The following is a 26,189-nucleotide window of genomic DNA, read 5'->3' as shown; positions in this document are numbered from 1 at the left end:
TTCTTAAAAATTCAAATTGAAATAGGTTAAATATTTATAATGTATAACACTGTAAAACAATGTATAAGAGCAAAAGGCACTACAACTGTCCCTTGGTATAAGCCAGGGACTGGTTCCAGGACCCCCACCTATACCAGAATCCACGCATACTCAAGTCTCACAGTCATCCCTGCAGAACCCATGTATATAAAGAGTTGACCCTCCGTATATGGGTTTTGCATCCTGTGAATCCACATTTGGTTTAAAAGAATCCACATATAAGTGGACCCATGCAGTTCAAACCCGTGTTGTTCAAGGATCAGTTGTATTTCAGTATTTTCTGTTTATTTAGCAATGATTTACATTTAGCAATAAATGATTATGTAAAGCTACTACCTTTATCCAATTTTCTAACTCTTGATAACTTTTCTTGTGATTTCCTTTTTAGTTCTTGGACTGGAATACAAGCCAACGCTTTCTCCTGAAGAGCAGGACTTTCATAGACTAGCACATGCTGAATGTTGGACTGAAGAACTCCTAGAATGGCTGAATCAGGAGTAACCTAATAGGAAAAAAATACTGAAATTAACTTTTCATTATATGCTCCAAAAATAATATATAATAAAAAAGCACTGTGGTTTTATGATTTTACAGGTAGAAGGGAATGTATGGATTCACTTAAATATAACAATTATACCCACGACCTTCATAACATTAGTATTAGGAGACAGCCACATTTGTGTCAGAGCCTAAGATCTATTTTTTTCCCTTTGTATATACTATTAAGGATATATTTAAACAAGGATATGCAGAATTCTTGAATACAAGCACGGATCAATACAGCGCTCTGATCTAAGGAGCTAATGGCCCCTTCCACTTTAAATCCCTGTAATGTACAGCAGTAGCAAAAGAGGTGTGCTTTTAAAGAATCAGGAATTTTGAGAAATTCCTGAAAGAGAAAAGGCAAACATGAAAGGACTAAAGGAAGAAACCTCCAGAGAGGGTGGTGATGAAAAGTAAAAAAAGTTTCCAAAACAATCCCAAGGGCAGAGAAGCCACAGGATCTACAGAATAGGAAGTGTCCTCAGAGCAAGCATTAGGGAGAGTGGTTGAACTCTGGAGGAACAGCTAATTATTTTGGCTTCTCCCTCCTTATCACCTCATCAACAAAAAGGTCTGCCTCTGAGCAGTGAGCATGCATGCTTAGAGTCACAAAAGGGGAGTAACCAAGCTCAGAACTGTTGTCACTGGCACATCCCATTGTGCAGTATGTACTGCCCTTCTCCACAGCTGTCAGAAGCAAATGCAGTATTCACAGACAAGCTGGCAGGACCTCTCAAATACATATGGATCTACAACAACTGTGGGGGAGATGCATGAGAATCAGTATCAGAAGAACTAATCCTGTAGCAATGACAGAAATACAGAAAAAACTTCAAAAAGTTTCAATAGTATACTATATTCAGAGAAAGACTCAACTATGGATCTCGGATCAAAAAATTTTTATTTATTTATTTATTTATTTATTTATTTAAAAAATATTTATTTATTTATTTATTTAGAGATGGAGTCTCACTCTGTTGCCCAGGGTGGAGTGCAGTGGTGCCATCCTGGCTCGCTGCAACCTCTGCCTCCTGGGTTCAAGTGATTCTCCTGCCTCAGTCTCCCGAGTAGCTGGGAGTACAGGTGCCCGCCACCTGCCCGGCTAATTTTTGTATTTTTAGTAGAGACCAGGTTTCACCATACTGGCCAGGCTGGTCTCGAACTCCTGACCTTGTGATCCGCCTGCCTTGGCCTGCCAAAGTGCTGGGATTACAGGCGTGAGCCACTGTGCCCGGTTGGATATAAAAAATTTAAACATTAAAATAAAGAAGAAGCCAGGCACTTTGGGAGGCCAAGGTGGAAGGATTACTTGAGTCCGGAGTTCTAGGCCAACCTGGGTAGTACAGCAAGATCCTATCTCTTTAAAAAAAAAAAAAAAAAGAAAAATTAGGTAGCCAGGTATAGTGTTGTGTGCCTGTAGTCCCAGCTACTCAGGAGGCTAAGGTGGGAAGATCGCTTGAGCCCAGGAGGTCAAGGCTGCAGTGAGCTGTGATTGCCCTACTGCACTCCAGCCTGGACAATGTAGTCTCAAAAATAAATTAATAAGTAATATAAAATAAATTAACAATATAAAATAAAGAATAAAGCATAGATGGTGTCAGACGGTAGAATAAACATGGCTAAAGAGTGATCAGTTAATTAGTAACCAAAGGCAGTTTCTGAGAATGAGGCATAAAAAGAACAAACAGACATCGAGGATAAATCCAAAACTTCTCACATCCAGTTAATGGAAATTCCAGAAAAACAGTAAAAACAATGGAAGAAGGCAACTGCTCAAAAAAATAACAGAAATAAATTTCTTATAGCTGAAGAGCTAGTATGTATGGAAAACAAAACAAAAACAAATGTTAAGCATATAATGGTGACATTTTATGATAGCAAGGCTAAAAACAAAATCCTAAAAGTCTTCAAGTAAGAAGAAACACTACATGTAAAGAAAAAATTATTTGATGTCAGATATTTCATTGGAAACAATGAAGCAAATTTTTTGAAAATCTGAGGGAAAATGATTAGGAATGCAGAATTCATTCCCAGTCAAACTAATCATGTACGGGCCAAAATAAATACATTTTCTGATATGTGACAATACAGAAATTATGTCACTCTCAAATCCTATCTAAAAGAATTATTAGGAAAGTTATTACAGCCAAAAAAATAAATATAGCCTACATTAATTTTTTAAAATAAATACATACTGGGGAGTAGAATCTAAAATAAAAGTACTGGTACAAGTTTTGATTGGTATAATCACAGTTGGAAAGCAAAATCTCAATTTTTTCATAAGAAAGGTAGCAAGGAAGGGAGCAGAACAGAGGTTCTTGTCTTATGGTAAGGTGTTGGTAGAAAAATATAAAATTAAAAATTTGTATTACAGATTTCAGGTCAATAATTAAAAGACTAAAAAGATTATATTTAACTTCCTAACTCTTACAGGAATAAACCTATTATAGAAAAAAACTCGGGTCTAAACAAAACAGGAAGAAAAGAAAAAAAAAGCAAGAATATAGACAACACAAAATAAGATATCAGAAGTAAGTTTAAACATATTAACAATTAGAATAAATGTGAATGGGTTAAATGTGCATAGTACAAAGTAGAGACAGGTCGATAACAACAACAAAAAAACATTACCAAATACTTACATGTCAGGCACTGCATTAAGCACTGGAATGGGTGCACAAGACAGACATAATCAATTTAAGGTCTATGGGGAAAAGGTATTAAACAAATAATGACAGACCTACCACAGTAACTCAAAAATATTTGTCTGTGTGTGAATGTGTTAGATACTGGAAAAATCATGGAGACCAAAATAGATATAGTATGGGCTTTATCCTCACACAGCAAGTAGTCTATGGATACAAAAACAAGCAAATACTGATAAACAATGTTCATTTACTCAAATATTTATTTATCCTTTATTTGCTAGGTGCTGGGGATATAATGGTTAAAAATTAATCATACGGATAAATATTATTAAGCAAATATATAGCATAAAATGAGACTTTACAACAAGGTCCTTGAACCTGAACTTCCTCGAAGAAATGATATTTGTGGCAGAATAGGAAGGATGAGAAGAAGCTAGTGAAGAGGGAAGGAAAAGACCATTCCTGTCAGAAAACAGCACAAAGGTAGCTGAGGATCGCTTAGCATATTTTGAAGGATCAGAGAGATCAGTGCTTAGTACCCAGAGAAATAAGGGGAAAGCAGTGGAGAGATAAAGATCTTTCTGGTCGCTTTTCATTGCAATGATAAGCCATTACAGAGATGAAAGTAAGAAGAGTAAAACAATCTGATCTGTTTTCAGAATATCACTTGAGTCACTGTGTAGAGAAAGCAGGTATCAGAAGACCCCATGGGGGACTACTGCAGAACTCCAAAGAGCTGGCGGCTTAAATTAGGGTAGTTTTACAACTGGTAGAAAAAAAAAAAGTGAATGGATATGAAAAGAACTTAGGAAGTAAAATCAATAAGTTTTGGTGACTGTACTATGAAGTCAAGAGTATTTGGAAAAGGAAAAAAAAAACACATTAGAGATGATTCATGGCTTTTTTGTTTGTCTGTTTTCGGATATGAGCAACTGGGTCAGGACTTGAACCACTTGCAGCAGGAGAAAAACCATGAAATGACCAACTCAGTTAAAGACTACCAATAGGCTCTCTCCCTGGATGACAAGTGTCTGGATAACATGGAGTGAGGCAAGATGGCACCTCCCAAGAACGCTCCGAGGGATGCCTTGGTGATGGCACAGATCCTGAAGGATATGGGAATCACAGACTACAAACCAAAGGTTATAAATCAAATTTTGGAATTTGCTTTCCGAAATGTGACAACAATTCTGGATGACGCATAAATTTATTCAAGCCATGCTAAGAAACCTAATGTTGATGCGGATGATAGATACTGCTTAACAGCTCCAAACTATAGGTTGAAGTCCTTAATTAAAAAGGGACCCAACCAAGGGAGACTAGTTTCACGATTAACTGTTGGTGCTGTTAGCAAACCTACCACTCCTACCACAGAGACCCCATAAACAGTGTCTGTCCCAAATAAAGTTTCAACTCCAATGTCAGTGACAAGCCAAAGATTTAACAGTGCAGATTCCACCTTCTCAGTCCACACCTGTCAAAGCAGTTCCCGCAAACAACTGCAGTTCAAAATGTTCCAACTAATCCCTCAATGATTGGGCCCCAAAATATTCTTATTACCACCAACATGGTTTCGTCATAGAACACAGCCAATGAAGCAAAACCACTGAAGAGAAAAACATGAAGATGATGAATACAATGATACTATGTAAGGCATTATAGTCTAGTCGAGATGCATTTCAAAAGGAAAGCTGGTTTTGAGCCCAATATAATGAACTAGAATATTCTAGATCTTCTCATTTTACCTTAAAAGACTGAAATGTAGCTGCAGCATTTTTCATATTAGTTAAAACTGTTAGATCGCTTTAGTAAACATACAAATGTGTTTTTCATTAGGCTTCAATTACAAACAGTTAAGTACTTGTTTCTTAAGTTTCATTAATGTTGAGTCCTAGTATGGTAATTCTGTTTTTGAGACACTTTTCTGCCTTCTATCACTGACAGCAGCACCTAAGTCTCAGGTTCTACAGCCTGGTCAGCAGATTTATCTTTTACAGCATAATTTCTAATCTACATTTAAATACTACTTTATTTTATAAGGTAAAATAGTCACTTTTATTGTCACTAGCTTTTTTATTTTTACCAAATCTCTCAATTTAGGAAACATTTTTGGAAAGGGTGGATTTAGAGGAGAGATTCTAAATCCATTTTGAATGTATTTGTTTCTTGGCCTTCCTTAATTCCCCAACTGAACTCCCTCTCTAAATCCCATTCATTTTCTGCACCTACCCCATAGGCTTGTTTCTGTCTCTCTATTGTTCTTAAATGTAAAAGGCCATACCTGGAATTTTAAAAATATAATTCCTGGTAATACAGCTCAGTGTCATTTTCATATTTTTAAAACATTCTCTACATGCCTAATGTTTTGTGATTCACTTTAACCCAATGGTTTGCATTTGCTGTTTTTCACTCTACATCAGAACAGTGGGTTTTACTCCTTAGTTTTTATGCCTGTTGAGCTTTCTGTGCTTTTGACAGGTACTTTTGGGTCAGTTACAGTTTTAGTCTTATATTCCAAGTTGATAACTCTACCATATTTCACATTTCTAAATTTAACAGAGATGCTATAGGTTAAAATTTGTTTTGATAAGTAATTACACTGGACTTAGGCAAAACCACTGGAGAACAAGTGTTTTCTTCCTTTTTACCACATACATATATGTTTTGATCACTGCTGCTTGAGTCCTCCTATTGGTATAATTCAGATGATATTTTTAGCTTGTTGCTGAGGATATCACATATAAGATGGGATCAAACCTGAAAGTAAGACACTAATGGTTCTCCATCCTCTAAAAACAAGGAAAACAAACTAGTGTGATGTGACTTGCATTTATGTGCACTCTGCATTGGTTTCCCGATAATACTGTAATATTGCTGAACACTTCCCTGTTTTCCTCTTACACACATCTTAAAGTCATATTGGGAAAGACGGCAAAGCTTTTGAGAATATAAACAGACCTGTTTTGTTTTTCTTAAGTTCAATATATATTTGCAGAATTTTGTAAAATAAATGTTCATATCATAATTTAGAATTTATAGCCAAGGATTCTCAAAACAGAAGTTTCATCTTAGCATAGTGCTTGACATATCTAAGAAAAAGTCCAGTAACTGGGAATAAATGTCTCAAATGTCTCATCAGTTTTAGAGTTTTTTGATATTAGGGAAAGGTAATAGAAAAACAGGTAAAATGTATAAAAACAGACCTGATCAACATCATAGGAGATATCTGCTATATAGCATGGGATATCATTACTTGAATGTTCTCAGGGAGGCAGCAAGTCAAAAGGCCTAGGTTCTAGTCCTAGCTTTATCATTTACCAACTGTGTGACCTTACTTCACCTGTTAGCCTTGCTCTAAATAGTAGTAGGAAAAAAAACACCTACCCTGCCTACCTCACAGGGCTGTTGTAAGGGTTTGACTGGTATAATGGAAGTTCTTTCAAACTTGTAAAATGCTATATGACTATAAGGAAATATTAATGTATTTGTTCCAAGGTTATTAATAAAATTTGAGCTTAAAAGAAAAAAGACTACCAAATGGTAAAAACCAACTGAAAAAAGTCAAATTTGGCAACATGGAAATCACTGATAGTAGTAAGAATACAGTCTAACAATAGCATTAATAAGGAAAACAATTTGCAAGAGACTGAGTTATACAAGTGATGTGCAACAGTGGGCTGGCTAAGCTGTACCAAAGGAGCTATACGAGATGGTCCACAGGGATGTGGACAGAAAGTATGAGAATTTCTATTTCTATTTTGTCCGACAAGTAAAACAATTAAGTTATAATAATATTCACTATCTGGATTAACAGTGCCTCCCTCACAGACTGGAGAAGCTACCCTGATGTAAGAGAAAAAAATGTCATAAAGTCAAAGGGTTAACAGTGGCACCCGCACTCCTACTTCTGCAGCTGTCATGTGACAAAGTTGTGCAGTTCAAATGTGCTGGGTTAAGTGGAATTACAGATTATATCATTTTAACTAAATTAACCCCCAATCTAGCTTAAAAAGATTACAAAGAACTCTAGGCCCCGAGGCTAATACTAATAATAAAAGCACACATTAACAAGGAGAAAATGAAAGGGCAACCACATCATCTGCTTTTTTAGCATAAGCACTTCAACAGTTACATTTTAGTGCAAAAAAGAAAATCACTAACAATCTAATGAGATCTAACAAAGCCCCTTAAATTCAAAATTATCAAGACTATTTTAAATATGGATGTTTACATTCATTAGATAATATAGTATTAATAAATTTTTTGGTGGGGCATGGTAGCTTATGGCTATAACCCTAGCACTTTGGGCAGCTGAGGGAGGCGGATTGCTTGAGACCAGCAGTTTCAGACCACCCTGAGCAACATGGCAAGACCCCCATCTCTACAAAAAATAAAGAAAAATTAGCTGGGCTTGGGGTACACACCTGTAGTCCCAGCTACTTGGAAAGCTGAGGTGGGAGGATCATTTGAGCCCAGGAGGCCAAAGCTGCAGTGAGCTGTGATCATGCCACTGCGTTCCAGCCTGAGCGACAAAGCGAGACCCTGTCTCAAAATAAATAAATAAATTTTTTGGAATTAAACATATTATTTACTATTTAGATCCTCTTTACATTGTTTTATAATATGTACAGTATATTGCCATAGTAGTACATGTATATAACATATAAACAAATGAACACAAATGTATTGACAATATGTGCTCAAAAATATTTTACTGATAGGGCATATAATTAAAGTATGGAGACCCACTAGAAAAGTATGTAAGAAGTAAAGATGCAATAATGAGTACTGGGAAGAGGAAGTGAGAAAGACAGAGCATGGAGGACCAGGGATATTTGTATGTCACCTTGTTTCTAAGATAGGAGAGCTTAAAGGTAAAGCTCTTAAACATTAACCTGCTTGTTAAAAATGTAGATTCCAAACTTCACTCCTCTTCCATTTTGATTCAGCCAGCCTGGAATTATGTTCAGAAATTTGCATGTGATGCCAGTGGAACAATCTTAAATGAAAACTGGCCTAAAACAAGGTTTACATGCCACTAGGAAGATTCCCCAAGAAAAGAACAGGTACAAGATGGGGCACTGTCCATGTGAGATTCCATGGTGAACAGAGTAGAAGGGATATAGGGAGAGAGGAGCAACTGGCCTTTATTAAGAGCAGACACATGGCCTCCATTATAGAAGAGATGGATGCAACAGCTGACAGAAGAAATGTAGAGTTGGTGATGACAAGTCCAGGGAATTCGTCATGGAAACAAATATGCTCCTTTACTAGGATTAGTATAGAAACAGAAAAAAAAAAAAAAGGAATGTCTCCATTTTTATTTGAAAGAATTCATATTAAAATGAAGCACTTACAGTGTCTCATTTTTCTTAAATGCAGACTTTCATTTACCAGGAAGGTAAGAATTCATCCAGAGTATTTTTATTTTCAATTTAATTATTTTCAATCTGAAAATTATCTGATTCACTGAAGTTTTAATGGCACTCAAAATATTTTAAACAATAAAGTTTATTTTCTTGCCTTATTTCTTTACATATTCATTGGCACAACTCTGAAAAAAATAAGTCATAAAAATAGAAGGTTGCTGATTACATGGCGATTACAGCAGCTGGGTAACCATGTACTAATGCTACATAAAGGCAGCAGTTAATTGAGAGACTAAAGTTACTTGGAGCACAAATGGAAGTTTAAAATGTGAAATCTGTTGGTTTTAGATCAAAGAGTTTTTATCTTCACTAATCATACTTCCAATTATTTTGATTTCTGATATGAGATATATTTAAGACTCTTCATAAGAAAAAAAGTACAATGTATAATTTTATCAAATCATGGGAATTAATCAGTGGAAGTTAGATTAACAAATTCACTTCTTTAGTTAAAACACACACACACACACATACACACACAACAAATCAAGGCCTACAAGTAAGCCTACTTGCTCTTTCTTTAATTTTATGCTACCCTTTGAGGCCTTAAAATTTAAAACCTGTTTTTAGACATAAAAGTTCTGTTATTTTAAATAAGTTTTAATCAACTTGTGACTTCAGTAAACTTATTTAAAGAAAAACTTTTCTATTTATAAAGGTAATACATGTTGCTTCAGAAAATACGGAATAGTATAAATAATATGAAAGCACCCAAAATTTCATCACTCAGAGTACATTATGGTTAAGATGTCTGTGTATGGCCTTCCAAACCTTTAAAAAACTGAACATATATATACACATATATATATGTGTGTGTGTCTATGTTTCTAATAAGAAAAATCAAAATATTACACAAATACAGACAATATATATTGTTTAATTTTAGAATTCTCAGTTTACCTTTTTCCATATAATAATGTTCTTCATGCCAAAACAGACCACATCTTCATTTTTAACAGACCCTAAGTATGCTGATATAAGGATACAATGTAATCCCCCATCAAAGGGCATGTAGGTATTAGTCAACTTTTAAGAGTGGTAGGTTCATGAAAAAGAAAGTGGAGGTTTAAATCTTATGTTCAAATAGGTTTCTTCTCTTACAAAGCTTGCACACAGGCCAGGCACAGTGGTTCACGCCTGTAACCCAGCACTCTGGGAGGCCAAGGTGGGCGGAACATCTGAGGTCAGGAGTTTAAGACCAGCCTGAACAACATGGAGAAACCCCATCTCTACTACAAATCCTAAAAATACTGAATTAAGGTATTGATAATAGCTGGGCATGGTGGCATATGCCTGTAATCCCAACTACTACGGAGGCTGAAGCAGGAGAATCACTTGAACCCAGGAGGCGGAGGTTGCTGTGAGCCGAGATTACGCCATTGTACTCCAGCCTGGGCAACAAGAGCGAAACTCCGTCTCAAAAAAAAAAAAAAAAAGCTCGCACATAGATCTAGACTAAGACTAAGAGGTTGCCTTATTGTTGCTTTATGAGATAAAATTAGTTTTAAAATTAACTAGTTCATTTTATCATTTATCATTATCTGATAATATATGACTTTTATAATTTCAATGAAATAATCACAAATTATGATAATTGGTTTAAATAAACACATACCCACATATAAATTGGTAGTAATTTCTGGAGCAATAAAGAGTTGATGAAAAGTTCCTACCAATTTCACATACATACTCAAAGTAGTCATGTGCTAAATAAAAGCATACATTTAGATTAGCTGAATAAAAAGTACTGACTGTATATTTTAAGCATATTACACTTCAGAATCACATTTTTAACCTAGATAAAGTTGCGAAGCTAGAAACAATGCTTCTAACATTCTGAGGTACCATGTCATTGAAAAATTGTCCTTGCTGTTTTGAATCTGCCTTTGGAAGGCAACAGGTATAAAAATAAAGGATTATCAGAAAGTTATTTCCATTAGGAACACTAAACACTTAGCATGTACAACCAGCAAGTCTGAAAATCAATTAAGTCATTAGGGAAATGCAAATTAAAACCAAAATGAAATACTACTTAACAACCACTAAAATGGGTATACTAAAAAAGACAGTAACAATGGTTGGTAAGGATACTAAGAAACAATGGTAAGGAAGCCTCACATATTTCTGATGAGAAGGTAAAATGGTACAATTTTGGAAAACAGCTTGGTAATTACTTAAAAACAAATATAAACTTACCATACAACCCAGTGGTTCCACTCCTAGGAATCTACTCAAGAGAAATAAAAACACATGTCTACACAAAAATTTGTATGTGAATGTTCACAGCAGCATTATTCATAATAGGCAAACATGGGAAACAACCCAAATGTCCATCAACTGATGAATGGAAACAATATGTGGCATATCCTTAAAACAGAATATTATTCAACAATAAAAAGGAACAAAATACTGATATATCCTACAATATGAAGAATTTCAAAAATGTTACGCAAAGTAAAAGCCAGAAACAAAAGATTACATACTATGTAATTCTATTAACATAAAATGCCCAGAAAAAGTAGCAAGATTAACTTTCTAACAATTACCACCACTATCATCATTTATTCAGCATCAATATATTCCAGTATTTTGTATCTTAAAAGCTTACTGGCAAATGTCAACATCAGTGACTATCATCTTGACTTATACATCAACATTTTACTTGATATAGTTTTAACCAAAAAAACACAAACAAAACAAAACAAAACAAAAAAACCAGTTATAAGTTCACTAGGACTTATCTAGTTTATACACAGGTCAAATGCTTTAAAAACTATCTCTCTGGCTCCCTGACTTTGGTACATTTTAATTCTCATTATCTCCACTCAAAATGGGCAAGGTAGAAGAAAACTGTCAAATTCTGTAGTATAGCAACTAATGATAAAAGCATAATTAACAAAACACTTTTAAGAAATACGTATATTCAAGTGATCCACAAATAACCAAGAGTTGCCTATGAAAAACAAGATTCATTCTAATTTCTCTCAACTTCTTTAAGAAATACAGAAGATATTTTGTCTGAAGGACTAGAGTAGTAAGAATTGATATATACTAGCCTCTTAATAGCATATATCTCTGAGAAAGTTTACTTTCTTCTACACTAGAATGTGTTTTGCCAATAGAATGACATTCTGTTTTTAGTGTAGTGTTTAGAGGCTTTCTGGTGACTGACAGGATTTTAAAGACCTGGAACTATATCTAAATTGTAAGGTTAAGAACTGAAAAAAAAAAAGGCTGGGTGAGATGGCTCACGCCTGTAATCCCAGCACTTTGGGCGGCCAAGGCGTACAGATCACTTGAGGTCAGGAGTTCAAGACCAGCCTGGCACACATGGAGAAATCCCGTCTCTACTAAAAATACAAAAAATTAGCCAGGTGTGGTGGCGGGTGCCTGTAATCCCAGCTACTCGGGAGGTGGAGGCTGGAGAATCTCTTGAACCCGGGACAGGGGGGTTGCAGTGAGCCAAGATCGCACCATTGCACTCTAGCCTGGGCAACAAGAGTGAAACTCCATCTCAAAAAGAAAAAAAAAAAAGCAAAAATTAGCCAGGAGTGATGGTGCGTGCCTGTAGTTCCAGCAACTCAGGAGGCTGAGGCACAAGAATCACTTGAACCTGGGAGGCAGAGGTTGCAGTGAGCCAAGATTGTGCCACTGCACTACAGCCTAGACAGAATGAGACTCTGTCTCCAAAAAAAAAAAGAGTTTAAAAAAGATTCAGAAAATGTGAATGGCTTTCCTGAGCCAGAACACTAACAAAATACTACTTAGCCCAGGAAAGAGAGATTCTGAAAAAATATGTTTGCAAGCTTTTTGCGCTATGTGCATTTTAAACTATAATACTGCAATTAAAAAGATAAAGTAGGAAATCTTAAAAGATATATTCTAACACTGTAATTGGAAAACTCCTAAGAAAAGGTGTTAAAAACCAAGAAGGATGTTAAGTGAGCTTCTGTAACTGTACCAACCTTAACTGCAAAACTGATGAAGACCTAAGGTATTCAAAATGGAATGCACATGATCTCAGGGGGCATAAAAATCCATTGAGGTGCTTGTTAGACTTACAGAACTATCACAAGAATTTTTCTGACAGTAAAAACTTAGGAGAAGAATACATAAGGACCTTGGTCAAAAGGGATTTTTGTAAACAGGATAATTTCCTATCAAATGGAATCATTTCGGCTTATCAAGAATGCCTGTAAGTTTGACTTTAGTTCTTCACAAGTATATATATGGTGTACACCAATAACGAAATTTCACTAATTTGCTAGCATCCACTATCATTAAATCAATGCATTCTTAATTACCTTAAACCTAAAGAAGCTTTTTTATTGAATTAAGGTATTGATAATGGCTGTGTTGTTGGAAATATCCCCAGAGTGAATGGCAGCAGGTATAATTTAGATCAGAAGTATTAATGCAGTAGAGGAAATCTGACAATTTTTTAAAGAGCTGAAGAAATTTGGATGTTTTAGAGTTATAAGAACCAAGAATAAAATATGGGGCATAAATTGAGGAACAAATCATAACACATTCCAAAGCTTTTGCTATTTCAACATTTTGAAAGAAACAGTTAAAGAAGGTTTAATTCTAACATTACCGTTAAAGCAGATGGTGGATCTGATGACTGCCCTTGACGGTTCCTTGTGTGCTGGTTTAACCCACTGGGATTTGAAGACGGTGTTGTAGGAAGCTGGGTACTGGCTGCAGGTTGCTGAGATGACTCTACTTTGTGGCTCTTATTTGAGCCATCCAATCTGCTACTTCTCTCTATGGCAATCAGGTCACGAATTTTTTGCAGCTGCTCCACTGAAGCTTTTTTAGGAAAAATGAGATGTGTTTCTCCCTGGAATTTATAAAATTAGAAAAAATGTGAACCTTTGCTTTATGCAGTCATTCTTTTGTGCATACACACACACACACACACACACAAAGAGAGAGAGATGTATAATGAAACCAATAGTATAGAATGCATGTTTCTAAAATCATACTGTTTTCTTACCACTATTGTTATTTTTAAATACAGTCTAAGGTAAATAATGCCTAAACATAAACCAGAAAATTATAAAAAAATTTATCTCCTTTTGGGCATTTAATCGTTAGCCTATTTAATGTGGTTCAAAGGACCTTCAGGAAAAAATATTTGATCTTCTAGAAACAGTAAGTCAGACGGCCTCATAACGGTTGCAAAAATGCATATTCCTATCCTCTCTGCAATAGTATATGACACTACTATTCTCTAAGAAATTCCCTATGAAATAATAGTGACAGTAGAGATACAGCCACACAAAAGAATCCAGGGTCACATAAAACCAACAAGAAGTTATCTAATAACCTTTGAATCTTGTTAATCTGAGTCTTTAAAGAATAGCTACATGATTAGAAGTCTGTGTATGGGGTCCACTAATTTTTCCAAGGTAACAAAAAGTACACCCTGATAGTCAATCCAAAAGTATGGATGGTTAACAGTAATAGAAAGGTAATCCGAACAAAACAAAAAAAATTAAAACCATGTCTTTGAGTAATGATTCATTTAAAAAATACCTATAAATATCCTGAGAATGCTTTAAAATGAAATGCTACAACAAATTCTATAATGTAAAAGAGTAAATTACAAAACAAGAAAAAAGGTGAAATGAAATGACAATGTATTCGATCAAATTTCTGGATATTGAGAACAAACAATGCTAAAACAGTAATTTCTCCAACTGCAAATGAGATAAAAAGTTGCAGCTGGGCATGGTGGCTCACGCCTGTAATTCCAGCACTTTGGGAGGCCCAGACGGGTGAATTACCTGAAGTCAGTGGTTCGAGACCAGCCTGGCCAACATGGCAAAACCCTGTCTCTACCAAAAATACAAAAATGAGCCGGGCGTGGTGGCAAGTGCCTGTAATCCTAGATACTTGGGAGGCTAAGGCAGGAGAATTGCTCGAACCTGTGAGGCGGAGGTTGCAATGAGCTGAGATCATACCACTGCACTCCAGCCTAGGTGACAGAGCGGGCTCAGTCACAAAAAAAAAAAAAAAAAAAAAAAAAAAAAAGTTGCTACAACATGCAGTACACAACCTGCAGATCATGAGCATTTAAATTAAACTCCAAAATCGACAACATTACTGAATTTCCCTGGTGACGGCAGACCTATAGGAATCAACTGAACAAGACATTACTCAATGACATGAAAGTCAATTTCATCTGAATCCTTTTTAAAAGCTGGAATAGACCAGGAAGCTCCATGTATGATTCATAATTGCTATAACAAAGACAGCTACAATGTATTGTCTTCGTGTGTTCTAGGTACTATGCTAGGCTTTTTTTTCTTTGAGGCAGGGTCTCTCTCTGTCACCTAGGCTGGAGTGCAGTAGAGTGATCAAAGCTATAACCTCAAACTCCTGGGCTCAAGCGATCTTCCATCTTCAGCCTCCCAGTAGATAGGACTACAGGTGCATGCCACCACACCTGGATGATTCTTTTATTTTTTGGAGAGACAGGGATCTTACTCTTTTGCCCAGGCTGGTCTCAAACTCCTAACCTCAAATGATCCTCCCATCTCAGCCTCCCAAAGCAAAATGCTAAGCATTTTAAACACATTATCTCAAGTAATACTAACAACTACCCTGAAAAGTAGGTATTACATTAATACTCACTTTTTTTTTTTTTTTTTTTGGAGATAGTTTCGCTCTTATTGCCCAGTCTGGAATGCAGTGGTGCGATCTTGGCTCACTGCAACCCCCGCCTCCCAGGCTCAAGCAATTCTCCTGCCTCAACTTTCCGAGTAGCTGGGATTACAGGCATGCGCCACCACGCCTGGCTAATTTTTGTATTTTTTAGTAGAGACAAGGTTTCACCACGTTGGTCAGGCTGGTCTCAAACTCCTGACCTCAGGTGATCGGCCCACCTCAGCCTCCCAACGTGCTGGAATTATAGGCGTGAGCCACCGCGCCTGGCCAATACTCACTTATTATATGAAAATACAAAGGCTCGGGGAAGTTAAACAACCTGCTCGAAGCCACAGAATAACTGGCAGAGCAGGGATTCAGACTCCATGACCTTAATCATTATGCTATAACTGACTCCATCTTCGACTGAACAGAGACCGAAACCCACAAGCTTAAACAAATAGTTGAAGGGAATGAGCAGAGAACATTTGTACAACTGTAACGATTAGATGACTGCCAAAAATTGTAACACAATGCTTTTTCAACATTAGAAAGAATCTTCTTACATCTAGGAGGAGGCCTAGGAAGAGAAACCAGACATCTGGTTTAAAACCAAATATGAAGGCATCTGATCTCATACTGTTATTGGAACAGCACTGAGAAAGGCAAATAACTCCATGGACAGAGAAGGAAAAAGAGCAAGACAGGTTATTTAGATGTAGGTCTCAGTCCACAACTCAGAGAGGGCCCCATTAAGACAGAAATGCTGCTCATGCCATGCTCCCTTCCCTTCAATCTCCATACAACCAGTCCTAAAAGAAGATATAATTATGGTCAAAGTGTCTATATCAAAAAATTTAACCAACAGAGCTGTTATTTTCATAAATGGACAAAATTATAAGCTTAATGCACTAGATGTAATAACATTTTAAGAAATCAAAAAGAGGCCAGGCATGGTGGCTCACGCCTGTAATCCCAGCACTTTGGGAGACTGAGGCGGGTGGATCACCTGAGGTCAGGAGTTCTAGACCAGCCTGGCCAACATGGTGAAACTCCGTCTCTACTAAAAGTATAAAAATGAGCCAGGTGTGGTGACAGGTGCCTGTAATCCCGGCTACTCAGGGGGCCAAGGCAGGAGAATCACTTGAACCCAGGAGGCAGAAGTTGCAGTGAGTCGAGATAGCGCTGTCGCACTCCAGTCTAAAGGACAAGAACGAGACTTTGTCTCAAAAAACAAAACAAAAAAAAGGCTAGACGCAGTGGCTCACGCATGTAATCCCAACACTTTGGGAGGCTGAGGCGGGAAAATCACAAGGTCAGGAGTTCAAGACCAGCCTGGTCAACATAGTGAAACCCGTCTCTACTGAAAATACAAAAATTGGCTGGGGGGTGCCTATAATTCCAACTACTCGGGAGGCTGAGGCAGGAGAATCGCTTGAACCCAGGAGGCGGAGGTTGCAGTGAGCCGAGATCGTGCCACCGCACTCCAGCCTGGGCGACAGAACTAGACTCTATCTCAAAAAAAAAAAAAAAAAAAAAAAAAAAGATAAATCAAAAAGAATTCCAGTATTTAACAAATTTGTTTCTCAAGGAATTTTTGTTGAGATAATTCTTACTACAGGATATTTAGCAAACCTGACCCTGACCACTAAATGCTGAAAATACCATCCAGTCCACAAAACAACCAAACTGCCCTAGCAAATTTTCCATTCTCATCTTCAACAGGTTGAAGAAAGAGGTGCAAGTGGAGGAGGCAGGTATGGCTCCTAGTGGAAAACTACTTCACTGAGATAACCTGTAGGGTCACATATCCATTTGGAACCCAATCTTTTTCATTTCAACATCACTCTCAGAAACTCTCATAAAAAAGAATGCAGCCTCAGAGACAAGTGGGCCTAAAAGTAACTAGAATTTTAACATAGTTGAAAATTTTGGGATAGGTCTTAGGTTCATACTCCATTTTCAAAAGCCCACCATGCTGGGAAAATCAGATATCCATACGCAAAGGAATGAAACCAGAACCCATCTATATCTTACCATATTAAAAAATCAAATCAAGATGGATTAGAGGATGGGCGCGGTGGCTCACGCCTGTAATTCCAGCATTTTGGGAGGCTGAGGCAGGTGGATCGCTTGAGGTAAGGAGTTCGAGACCAGCCTGGCCAACATGGCAAAACCCCGTCTCTACTAAAAATACAAAAATTAGCCAGGCGTGGTGGTAGGCGCCTGTAATCCCAGCTACTTGGGAGGCTGAGGCAAGAGAATCACTTGAACCCCAGAGGCGGTGGTTGCAGTGAGCCAGGATCACACCACTACACTCCAGCCTAGGTGACAGAGCAAGACTCCATTTCAAAAAAAAAAAAAGTGGGCCAGGCACCGTGGCTCACGCCTGTAATCCAAGAACTTTGGGAGGCCAAGGTGAGTGGATCACCTGAGGTCAGGAGTTCAAGACCAGCCTGGCCAACATGGTGAAACCCTGTCTCTACCAAAAAAAAAAAAAAAAAATGAGCAAAAGAGGCTGGCATGGTAGCTCACGCCTGTAATCCCAGCACTTTGGGAGACCGAGGTAAGTGGATCACTTGAGGTCACAAGTTCAAGACCAGTCTGGCCAACATGGTGAAACCGCATCTCTACAAAAAATACAAAAGAATTAGTCGGGCAAGGTGGCGTGCACCTGCAGTCCCAGCTACTCAGGAGGCTGAGGCAGGGGAATCACTTGAACTTGAGAGGTAAAGGCTGCAGTAAGCCGAGATTGTGCCACTGCTCTCCAGCCTGGGCAACAAAGTGGGACTCCGCTTCAAAAAACAATAATTAAAAAAATAAATAAAAATGAGCAAAAGATCTGAATAGACATTTCTCAAAGGAAGACATACCATTGGCTAATGGGTATACGAAGAAAATGCTCAACATCACTAATTATCAGAGAAGTGAAAATCAAAACCATAATGAGATTATTATCTCACTCCAGTTAAAATAGTTATTATCAAAAAGACAGAAAATAAATGCGGGCAAGGAGGCAAAGAATCTTTTTTATGTTTTTTGAATTTTTTTTATTATTATACTTTAAGTTCTAGGGTACATGTGCACAGGTGCACGTTTGTTACATATGTATACATGGGCCATGTTGGTGTGCTGCACCCATTAACTCGTCATTTACATTAGGTATATCTCCTAATGCTATCCCTCCCGACTCCCCCATCCCCACAATAAGACCCGGTGTGTGATGTTCCCCTTCCTGTGTCCAAGTGATCTCATTGTTCAATTCCCACCTATGAGTGAGAACATGCGGTATTTGGTTTTCTGTTCTTGCGATAGTTTGCTAAGAATGATGGTTTCCAGCTGCATCCATATCCCTACAAAGGACACGAACTCATCCTTTTTTATGGCTGCATAGTATTCCATGGTTTATATGTGCCACATTTTCTTAATCCAGTCTGTCACTGATGGACATTTGGGTTGATTCCAAGTCTTTGCTATTGTGAATAGTGCTGCAATAAACATACGTGTGCATGTGTTATAGCAGCGTGACTTATAATCCTTTGGGTATATCCCCAGTAATGGGATGGCTGGGTCAAATGGTATTTCTAGTGAATGAACTCCCATTCACAATAGCTTCAAAGAGAATAAAATACCTAGCAATCCAACTTACAAGGGATGTAAAGGACTTCTTCGAGGAGAACTATAAACCACTGCTCAGTGAAATCAAAGAGGACACAAACAAATGGAAGAATATACCATGCTCATGGATAGGAAGAATCAATACTGTGAAAATAGCCATACTGCCCAAGGTAATTTATAGATTCAATGCCATCCCCATTAAGCTACCAAAGACTTTCTTCATACAATTGGAAAAAACTGCTTTAAAGTTCATACGGAACCAAAAAAGACTCCACATTGCCAAGACAATCCTAAGCCAAAAGAACAAAGCTGGAGGCATCATGCTACCTGACTTCAAACTATACTACAAGGCTACAGTAACCAAAACAGCATGGTACTGGTACCAAAACAGACATATAGACCAATGGAACAGAACAGAGCCCTCAGAAATAATACCACACATCTACAGCCATCTGATCTTTGAAAAACCTGAGAAAAACAAGAAATGGGGAAAGGATTCCCTATTTAATAAATGGTGCTGGGAAAATTGGCTAGCCATAAGTAGAAAGCTGAAACTGGATCCTTTCCTTACTCCTTATACGAAAATTAATTCAAGACGGATTAGAGACTTAAATGTTAGACCTAAAATCATAAAAACCCTAGAAGAAAACCTAGGTAATACCATTCAGGACATAGGCATGGGCAAGGACTTGACGTCTAAAACACCAAAAGCAACAGCAACAAAACCCAAAATTGACAAATGGGATCTAATTAAACTAAAGAGCTTTTGCACAGCAAAAGAAACTACCATCAGAGTGAACAGGCAACCTACAGAATGGGAGAAAATTTTTGCCATCTACTCATCTGACAAAGGGCTAATATCCAGAACCTATAAAGAACTCAATCAAATTTACAAGAAAAAAACAACCCCATCAAAAAGTGCACAAAGGATATGAACAGACACTTCTCAAAAGAAGACATTCATACAAGCAACAGACACATGAACAAGCAACAGACACATGAAAAAATGCTCATCACCACTCGTCATCAGAGAAATGCAAATCAAAACCACAATGAGATACCATCTCACACCAGTTAGAATGGCAATCATTAAAAAATCAGGAAACAACAGGTGCTGGAGAGGATGTGGAGAAAAAGGAACACTTTTACACTGTTGGTGGGACTGTAAACTAGTTCAACCATTGTGGAAAACAGTGTGGCAATTCCTCAAGGACCTAGAGCAAATAATCTTTTATACATTGTTAGTGGAAATACAAATTAGTATGTAAACTAAGAAAAAGAGTATGAAGGTTCCTCAAAAAAACTAAAAATAGAACTACCATATGATTCACTAATCCTACTGCTAGGCACATATCCAAAAAAAGTAATCATTTTTTAATGATCTTTAATTTTTAAAAAAATTCTTATGCTTAATTTTTAAGCATTTTTAAATTTTTTTAAATTCTATTTTTTTATTTCAATAGGTTTCTGGGGAAGGGGTTGGTGTCTGGTTACATGGATAATTTCCTTAGTGGTGATTTCTGAGGTTTTGATGCACTTACAACCCGACTAAATGTATAGTCTTTTATCCCTCGCACCCTTCCTACTCTTCCCCTCTCCAAGTCCCCAAAGTCCACTGTATGGTTCTTAGGCCTTTGTGTCCACATAGCTTAGCTCCCACTTATGAGTGAGAACTTGTAAGTGAGAACATATAATGTTTAGTTTTCCATTCCTGAGTTACCTCACTTAGAATAATGGTCTTCAATTCCATTCAGGTTGCTGATGCCATTCAGGTTGTAAATGCCATTATTTCATTCTTTTTTTTATAGCTGAGTAGTATCCACAGTATTCCACTCTTTTGTTTGAGACAGAGTTTTGCTCTTGTCACCCAAGCGGTAGTGCAATGGCATGATCTCAACTCACTGCAACCTCTGCCTCCCAGGTTCAAGTGATTCTCCCCTCAGCCTTCGGAATAGCTGGGACTACAAGTGTCCACCACCATGCCCAGCAAATTTTTGTATTTTTAGTAGAGATGGGGTTTCACCATGTTGGCCAGGGTGGTCTTGAACTCCTGACCTTGAGTGATCCACCCACAACGGCCTCCCAAAGTGCTAGGATTACAGCCATGAGCCACTACGGCCTGACCTCCACATTTTTTTCATCCACTCGTTAACTGATGGATTGATTCCATATTTTTGCAATAGCGAATTGTGCTACTATAAACATGCATGTCCAGGTATATTTTTCGTATAATGACTTCTTTTCCTCTGGGTAGATTTCCAAGTACAGGAATTGCTGGATCAAATGGTAGATCTACTTTTAGTTCTTTAAGGACTCTCCACGTTGTTTTCCATAGGGGTCATACTAGTTTTACATTCCCACCAACAGTATAAAAGTTTTCACCAACATCTGTTATTTTTTGATTTTTTAATTACGGCCATTCTTGCAGGAGTAAGGTTTTGATTTGATTTCCCTGATAGAGATGTTGAACATTTTTTCATATGTTTATTGGCCATTTGTATATCTTTTGAGAATTGTCTATTCATGTCCTTAGCCAACTTTTTGATGGGATTTTTTTTCTTGCTGATTTGAGTTCCTTCTAGATTCTAGAGATTAGTCCTTTGTCAGATGCCTAATTTGTGAAGATTTTCTCCCATTCTGTGGGTTGTCTGTTAACTCTGCTGATTATTTTAGTTGTGCAGAAGCTTTTTAGTATAAGCTCCATCTATTTATCTTTGTTTTTATTGCATTTGCTTTTGGGTTCTTGGTCATGAAGTCATCATCTAAGCCAATGTCTAGACAGGTTTTTATGATGTTATCTTCTAGAATTTTTTATGGTTCCAAGTCTTAGAGGTCAGTCTTTCATACAGCTCCAGTTGATTTTTGTATAAGGTAAGAGATGAGGATCCAGTTTTAATCTTCTACATGTGGCTTGCTAATTATCTCCGCACCACTGAATAGGTGTCCTTTTCCCACTTTATGTTTTGTTTGCTTTGTTGAAGATCAGTTGGCTGTAACTATTTGGCTTTAATTTCTGAGTTATTTATTCTATTATATTAGTCTATGTGCCTATTTTTATGCCAGTACCATGCTGTTTTATTGACTACAGTCTTGTAGTATAGTTTGAGGTCAAGTAATGTGATTTGTCCAGATTTGTTTTTTGTTTAGTCTTGTTTTGGCTATGTAGGCTGCTTTTAAAAATTTTAGGATCGTTTTTTCTAGTTCTATGGAGAATGATGATGGTATTTTGATGGGAATGGCACTGAATTTGGAGATCGCTCTTGGCAGTATGGTCATTTTCACAGTACTGATTCTACCCTTCCATGAGTATGGGATGTGTTTGTGTTGTCTATGATTTCCTTCAGCAATGTTTTGTAGTTTTCCTTGTAGAGGTCTTTCACGTGCTTGGTTAGGTATATTCCTAAGTATTTTATTTTATTTTATTTTATTGTATTGCAGCTACTATAAAAGGAGTTCTTGATTCTCAGCTTGGTCGCTGTGGTGCACAAATAGTACTACTGATTTGGGTACATTAATTTTGTATCCTGAAACTTTACTGAATTCATTTATCAGCTCTAGGAGCTTTTTGGATGAGTCTTTAGGGTTTTCCAGGTATACGATCACATCATCAGCAAACAGCAACAGTTTATTCCTCTTTACCAATTTTGATGTTCTTTATTCTTTCTCTTGTCTGACTGCTCTGGCTAGGACTTCTAGTACTATGTTGAATAGAAGTGGTAAAAGTGGGCATCCTTGTCTTGTTCTGATTCTCAGGGGGAATGCTTTCTGCTTTTCACTATTCAGTATACTGTTGGCTGTGAGTCTGTCATACACAGCTTTGATTACCTTAAGGTATTTCCCTTCCATGTCAATTTTGCAGACCTGTCTAGTGCTGTCAGTGAGTACTGAAGTCTCCACTATTATTGTGTTGTCGTCTATCTCATTTCTTAGGTCTAGTAGCCATTGTTTTATAAATTTGGGAGCTCCAGTGTTAGGTGCATACATATTTAGGACTGTAATATTTTCCTGTTGAACTAGGCCTTTTATCATTATATAATGCCCTTCTTTGTCTTTTTTTAACTGTTGCTTTGAAGTCTGTTTTGTACAAGAATAGCTACTCCTGCTGGCTTTTTGCATGGAATATATTTTTTCACCCCTTTACCTTAAGTTTATGTTAGTCTTTATGCATTAAGTGAGTCTCTTGGAGACAGAGAATACTTGGTTGGTAAATTCTTATTCATTCTGCCATTCTGTGGAGCATTTAGGCCACTGACATTCAATGTCAGTACTGAGATGTGAGGTACTATTCTAGTGATCATGCTAGTTGTTGTGTGAATACTTTGTTTTCTGTTTTTTTCATCATGTTATTTATTGTTTTATAGAATGTGAGATTTATGCTTTAAGGAGGTTATATTTTGGTATTTCAAGGTTTTATTTCAAGATTTAGAGCTCCTTTTTAGCAGTTCTTGCAGTGCTAGTTTGGTAGTGGCAAATTCTCTTGGCATTTGTCTGAAAAAGACTATCTTTCCTTCATTTATGAAGCTTAGTTTTGCTGGATACAAAATTCTTGGCTGACAATTATTTTATTTAAAGAGGCTAAAGATAGGACCCCAATCCCTTCTAGCTTGTAAGGTTTCTACTGAGAAATCTGCTGTTAATCTGATAGGTTTTCCTTTATAGGTTATCTGATGCTTTTGCCTAAGGGCTTGTAAGATTATTTCCTTTGTCTTGACTTTAGATGACCTGAGGACTATGTGCCTAGGTGATGATCTTTTTGAGATGAATTTCCCAGGTGTTCTTGGAGCTTCTTGTATTTGGATACGTAGATCTCTAGCAAGGCCAGAGAAGTTTTCCTCAGTTATTCCCTCAAATATGTGTTCCAAACGTTTAGATGTATTTTCTTCCTCCAGAACACTAATTATTCTTGGGTTTGGTCGTTTAACATAATCCCAAACTTCCTTGGGACTTTGATCATTTTTTTAATTCTTTGTCTTTGTTGGATTGGGTTAATACAAAAGCCTTGTCTTTGAGCTCTGAAGTTCTCTTCTTCTACTTGTTCAATTCCATTGTTGAAACTTTCCAACATATTTTGTATTTCCCTAAGTGTGTTCTTCACTTCCAGAAGCTGTAATTGTTTTTTATTTATACTATTTATTTCTCTGGATATTTTTTTTCATCCATATCCTGTATCACTCTTTAAATTCCTTTCAGTTGGTATTCATCTTTCTCTGGTGTCTCCTTGAGTAACCTAATAATTGACCTTCTGAATTCTTTTTCTGGCAATTCAGAGATTTCTTCTTGGTTTGGATCCATTGCTACTATGCTAGTGTGATCTTTTGGGGATGTTAAAGAACCTTGTTTTGTCATATTACCAGAATTGTTTTTCTGGTTCCTTCTCATTTAGGTATAGACTATGTCAGAGGAAAGATCTGGGGCTCAAGGGCTGCTGTTCAGATTCTTTTGCCCCACAGGGTGGTCCCTTGATGTGGTGCTCTTCCCTTCCTCTAGAAATGGGGCTTCCTGAGAGCTGGACTGCAGTGATTGTTATTGCTCCTCTGGGTCTAGTGACCCAGTAGAGATATTGGGCTTTGAACTGGTATTAGAGAGTGTCTGCAAAGAGTCCTATGACGTGATCTGTCTTCAAGTCTCAGTCATAGACATCAGTTCCTACTCTGATGGAGGGGGCAGGGGAGTGAAGTGGACTCTGTGTGGGACCTTGGTTGTAGTTTTGTTCAGTGTGTTGGTTTTCTCGAATTCCAGGTGTGCTGGCAGTAAAGCTGTCATGTGGTCAGACTCAGGACCTCTGGTTAGCCAGGATGTTACAGGTGGTGGAATCAGCTGTTGTTTTTTCCTTTCTTGGAAAGGAAGTGATGCTCAGCCAGGAGGTGATGCTTTCAAGACAGCATCAGCTACGGTAGTATCAAGAGGATATAAGCTTGCCCCAGGGTTGCCTGGATAAGCATTTGGGTTTCTCAGGCGGTGGGCAGGGCCATAGAGTTCCCAAGAGATTATGTCTTTTCTCTTCAGTTACCAGAATGGGTTGAGAAAGACCATCAGGTGAAGGCAAGGTTAGGCGTGTCTGAGTTCAGACTCTCTTTGGGTTGGGCTTGTTGTGGCCACTGTGGGGTATGGGGGTGTGGTTCTCAGGCCAATAGAGTTATGTTCCCAGGGAGATTACGGCTGTCTCTGCTGCGTCATACAGGTTACCAGGGAAGTGAGGGAAAGCCAGCAATGACAGGCCTTACCCAGCTCCTACGCAGCCAGAAGGGCCAGTCTCACCCCCACCATGAGCCACCCATAGCACCATGTTTATATCCAGGCAGTGTGCGCAGCGCTGAGATTTTGCCCCAGGCTACAAGTCTCTCCACTGAGAAAGCAATCAGGGCTTTCAGGCTTCACCCCTCTCCGTCTGCCTTGGCTTCTGTGCTTGTATCTGCATTTCCCGTTTGCCAGCTCCCCTATACTCCCCAGTCCAGGAAAATTCGTGTTCAATTGCAAGTTTCATTCTCCCTGTGGTCTTTCCCCAATTCCACTGGCAGTCCTCCCCAAGGACCCCTGTGAGATAAAGTCAGAAATGGCTTCCTTGGTGGCCAGGAGTACCTGCAGGCTCTTCTCGCCACTTGTTCTACTTTTTTATTTCGCTCAGCTCTCTAAATTCATCTCAGCTCTAGGTAAAGTTAAACCTTTCTCCCATGATCTGGATTTTCAGGTTCCCCAGTGGACTTTCCCCATCTCACACTTCGGGCACTCACAGATTTTCCTCTGTCTCATGGAATTTGCAGCAGCAAGCTGCTTTTTTCAAAGGATCTGTGAATTCTTTTGGTTTTCCTGGAATGTTCCTGTGGTAGTTCTCAGGGCAAAAGTTCACAATGTGAGTTTCCAGGCACTGTTCTGTCAGTCCAATTGGGAGCTGCAAGTTAGTCCTGTCTCCTATCCACCATTTTCCAAAATCAGGATATTGAAGAGATATCTGCATTCCTACGTTTACTGCAGCACTATTCACAATAGCCAAGATATGGAATTAACCTAATTGCCCATCAACAGATAAATGGATAAAGAATATGTGGTATATATACACAATGGAATATTATTCCACCATAAAAAAGAACAAAATCCTGTTATTTGCATCAACATGGATGGAAATGGACGGACCTTATGTTAAGTAAGCCAGATTCAGAAAGACAAATAACACATGTTCTCACTCATACGTGGGAGCTAAAACAATTGATCCCATAGAAGAAAAGAGTGACTGTAAAAATATATTACAAAATTAAATACA

The 26,189-nt window shown here is 37.7% G+C and overlaps 1 protein-coding gene and 1 pseudogene across 3 annotated transcripts in view; one reads left to right on the top strand and one right to left on the bottom strand.

Annotated features, from left to right (window-relative positions):
* NGLY1 (N-glycanase 1) overlaps positions 1 to 26,189 on the bottom strand; it is a 67,953-nt gene that overhangs the window by 32,519 nt on the left and 9,245 nt on the right. For all 3 annotated transcript variants that reach the window (XM_023207275.3, XM_023207276.3, XM_023207277.3), the window contains exons 3-4: positions 13,257 to 13,502; positions 376 to 541 (exon numbers count right to left, since the gene is read on the bottom strand). In XM_023207275.3, the coding sequence (XP_023063043.1) occupies positions 376 to 541; positions 13,257 to 13,502 (412 nt within the window). The remainder of the gene's footprint in view (positions 1 to 375; positions 542 to 13,256; positions 13,503 to 26,189) is intronic.
* On the top strand, positions 4,271 to 4,882 carry LOC111539459 (annotated as a pseudogene).

This window comes from Piliocolobus tephrosceles, chromosome 2 (assembly GCF_002776525.5).
Source record: "Piliocolobus tephrosceles isolate RC106 chromosome 2, ASM277652v3, whole genome shotgun sequence".
Lineage (NCBI taxonomy): Eukaryota > Metazoa > Chordata > Mammalia > Primates > Cercopithecidae > Piliocolobus > Piliocolobus tephrosceles.
Note: the sequence above shows the minus strand (reverse complement) of the source record. Positions and strands in the feature narration are given on the sequence as shown.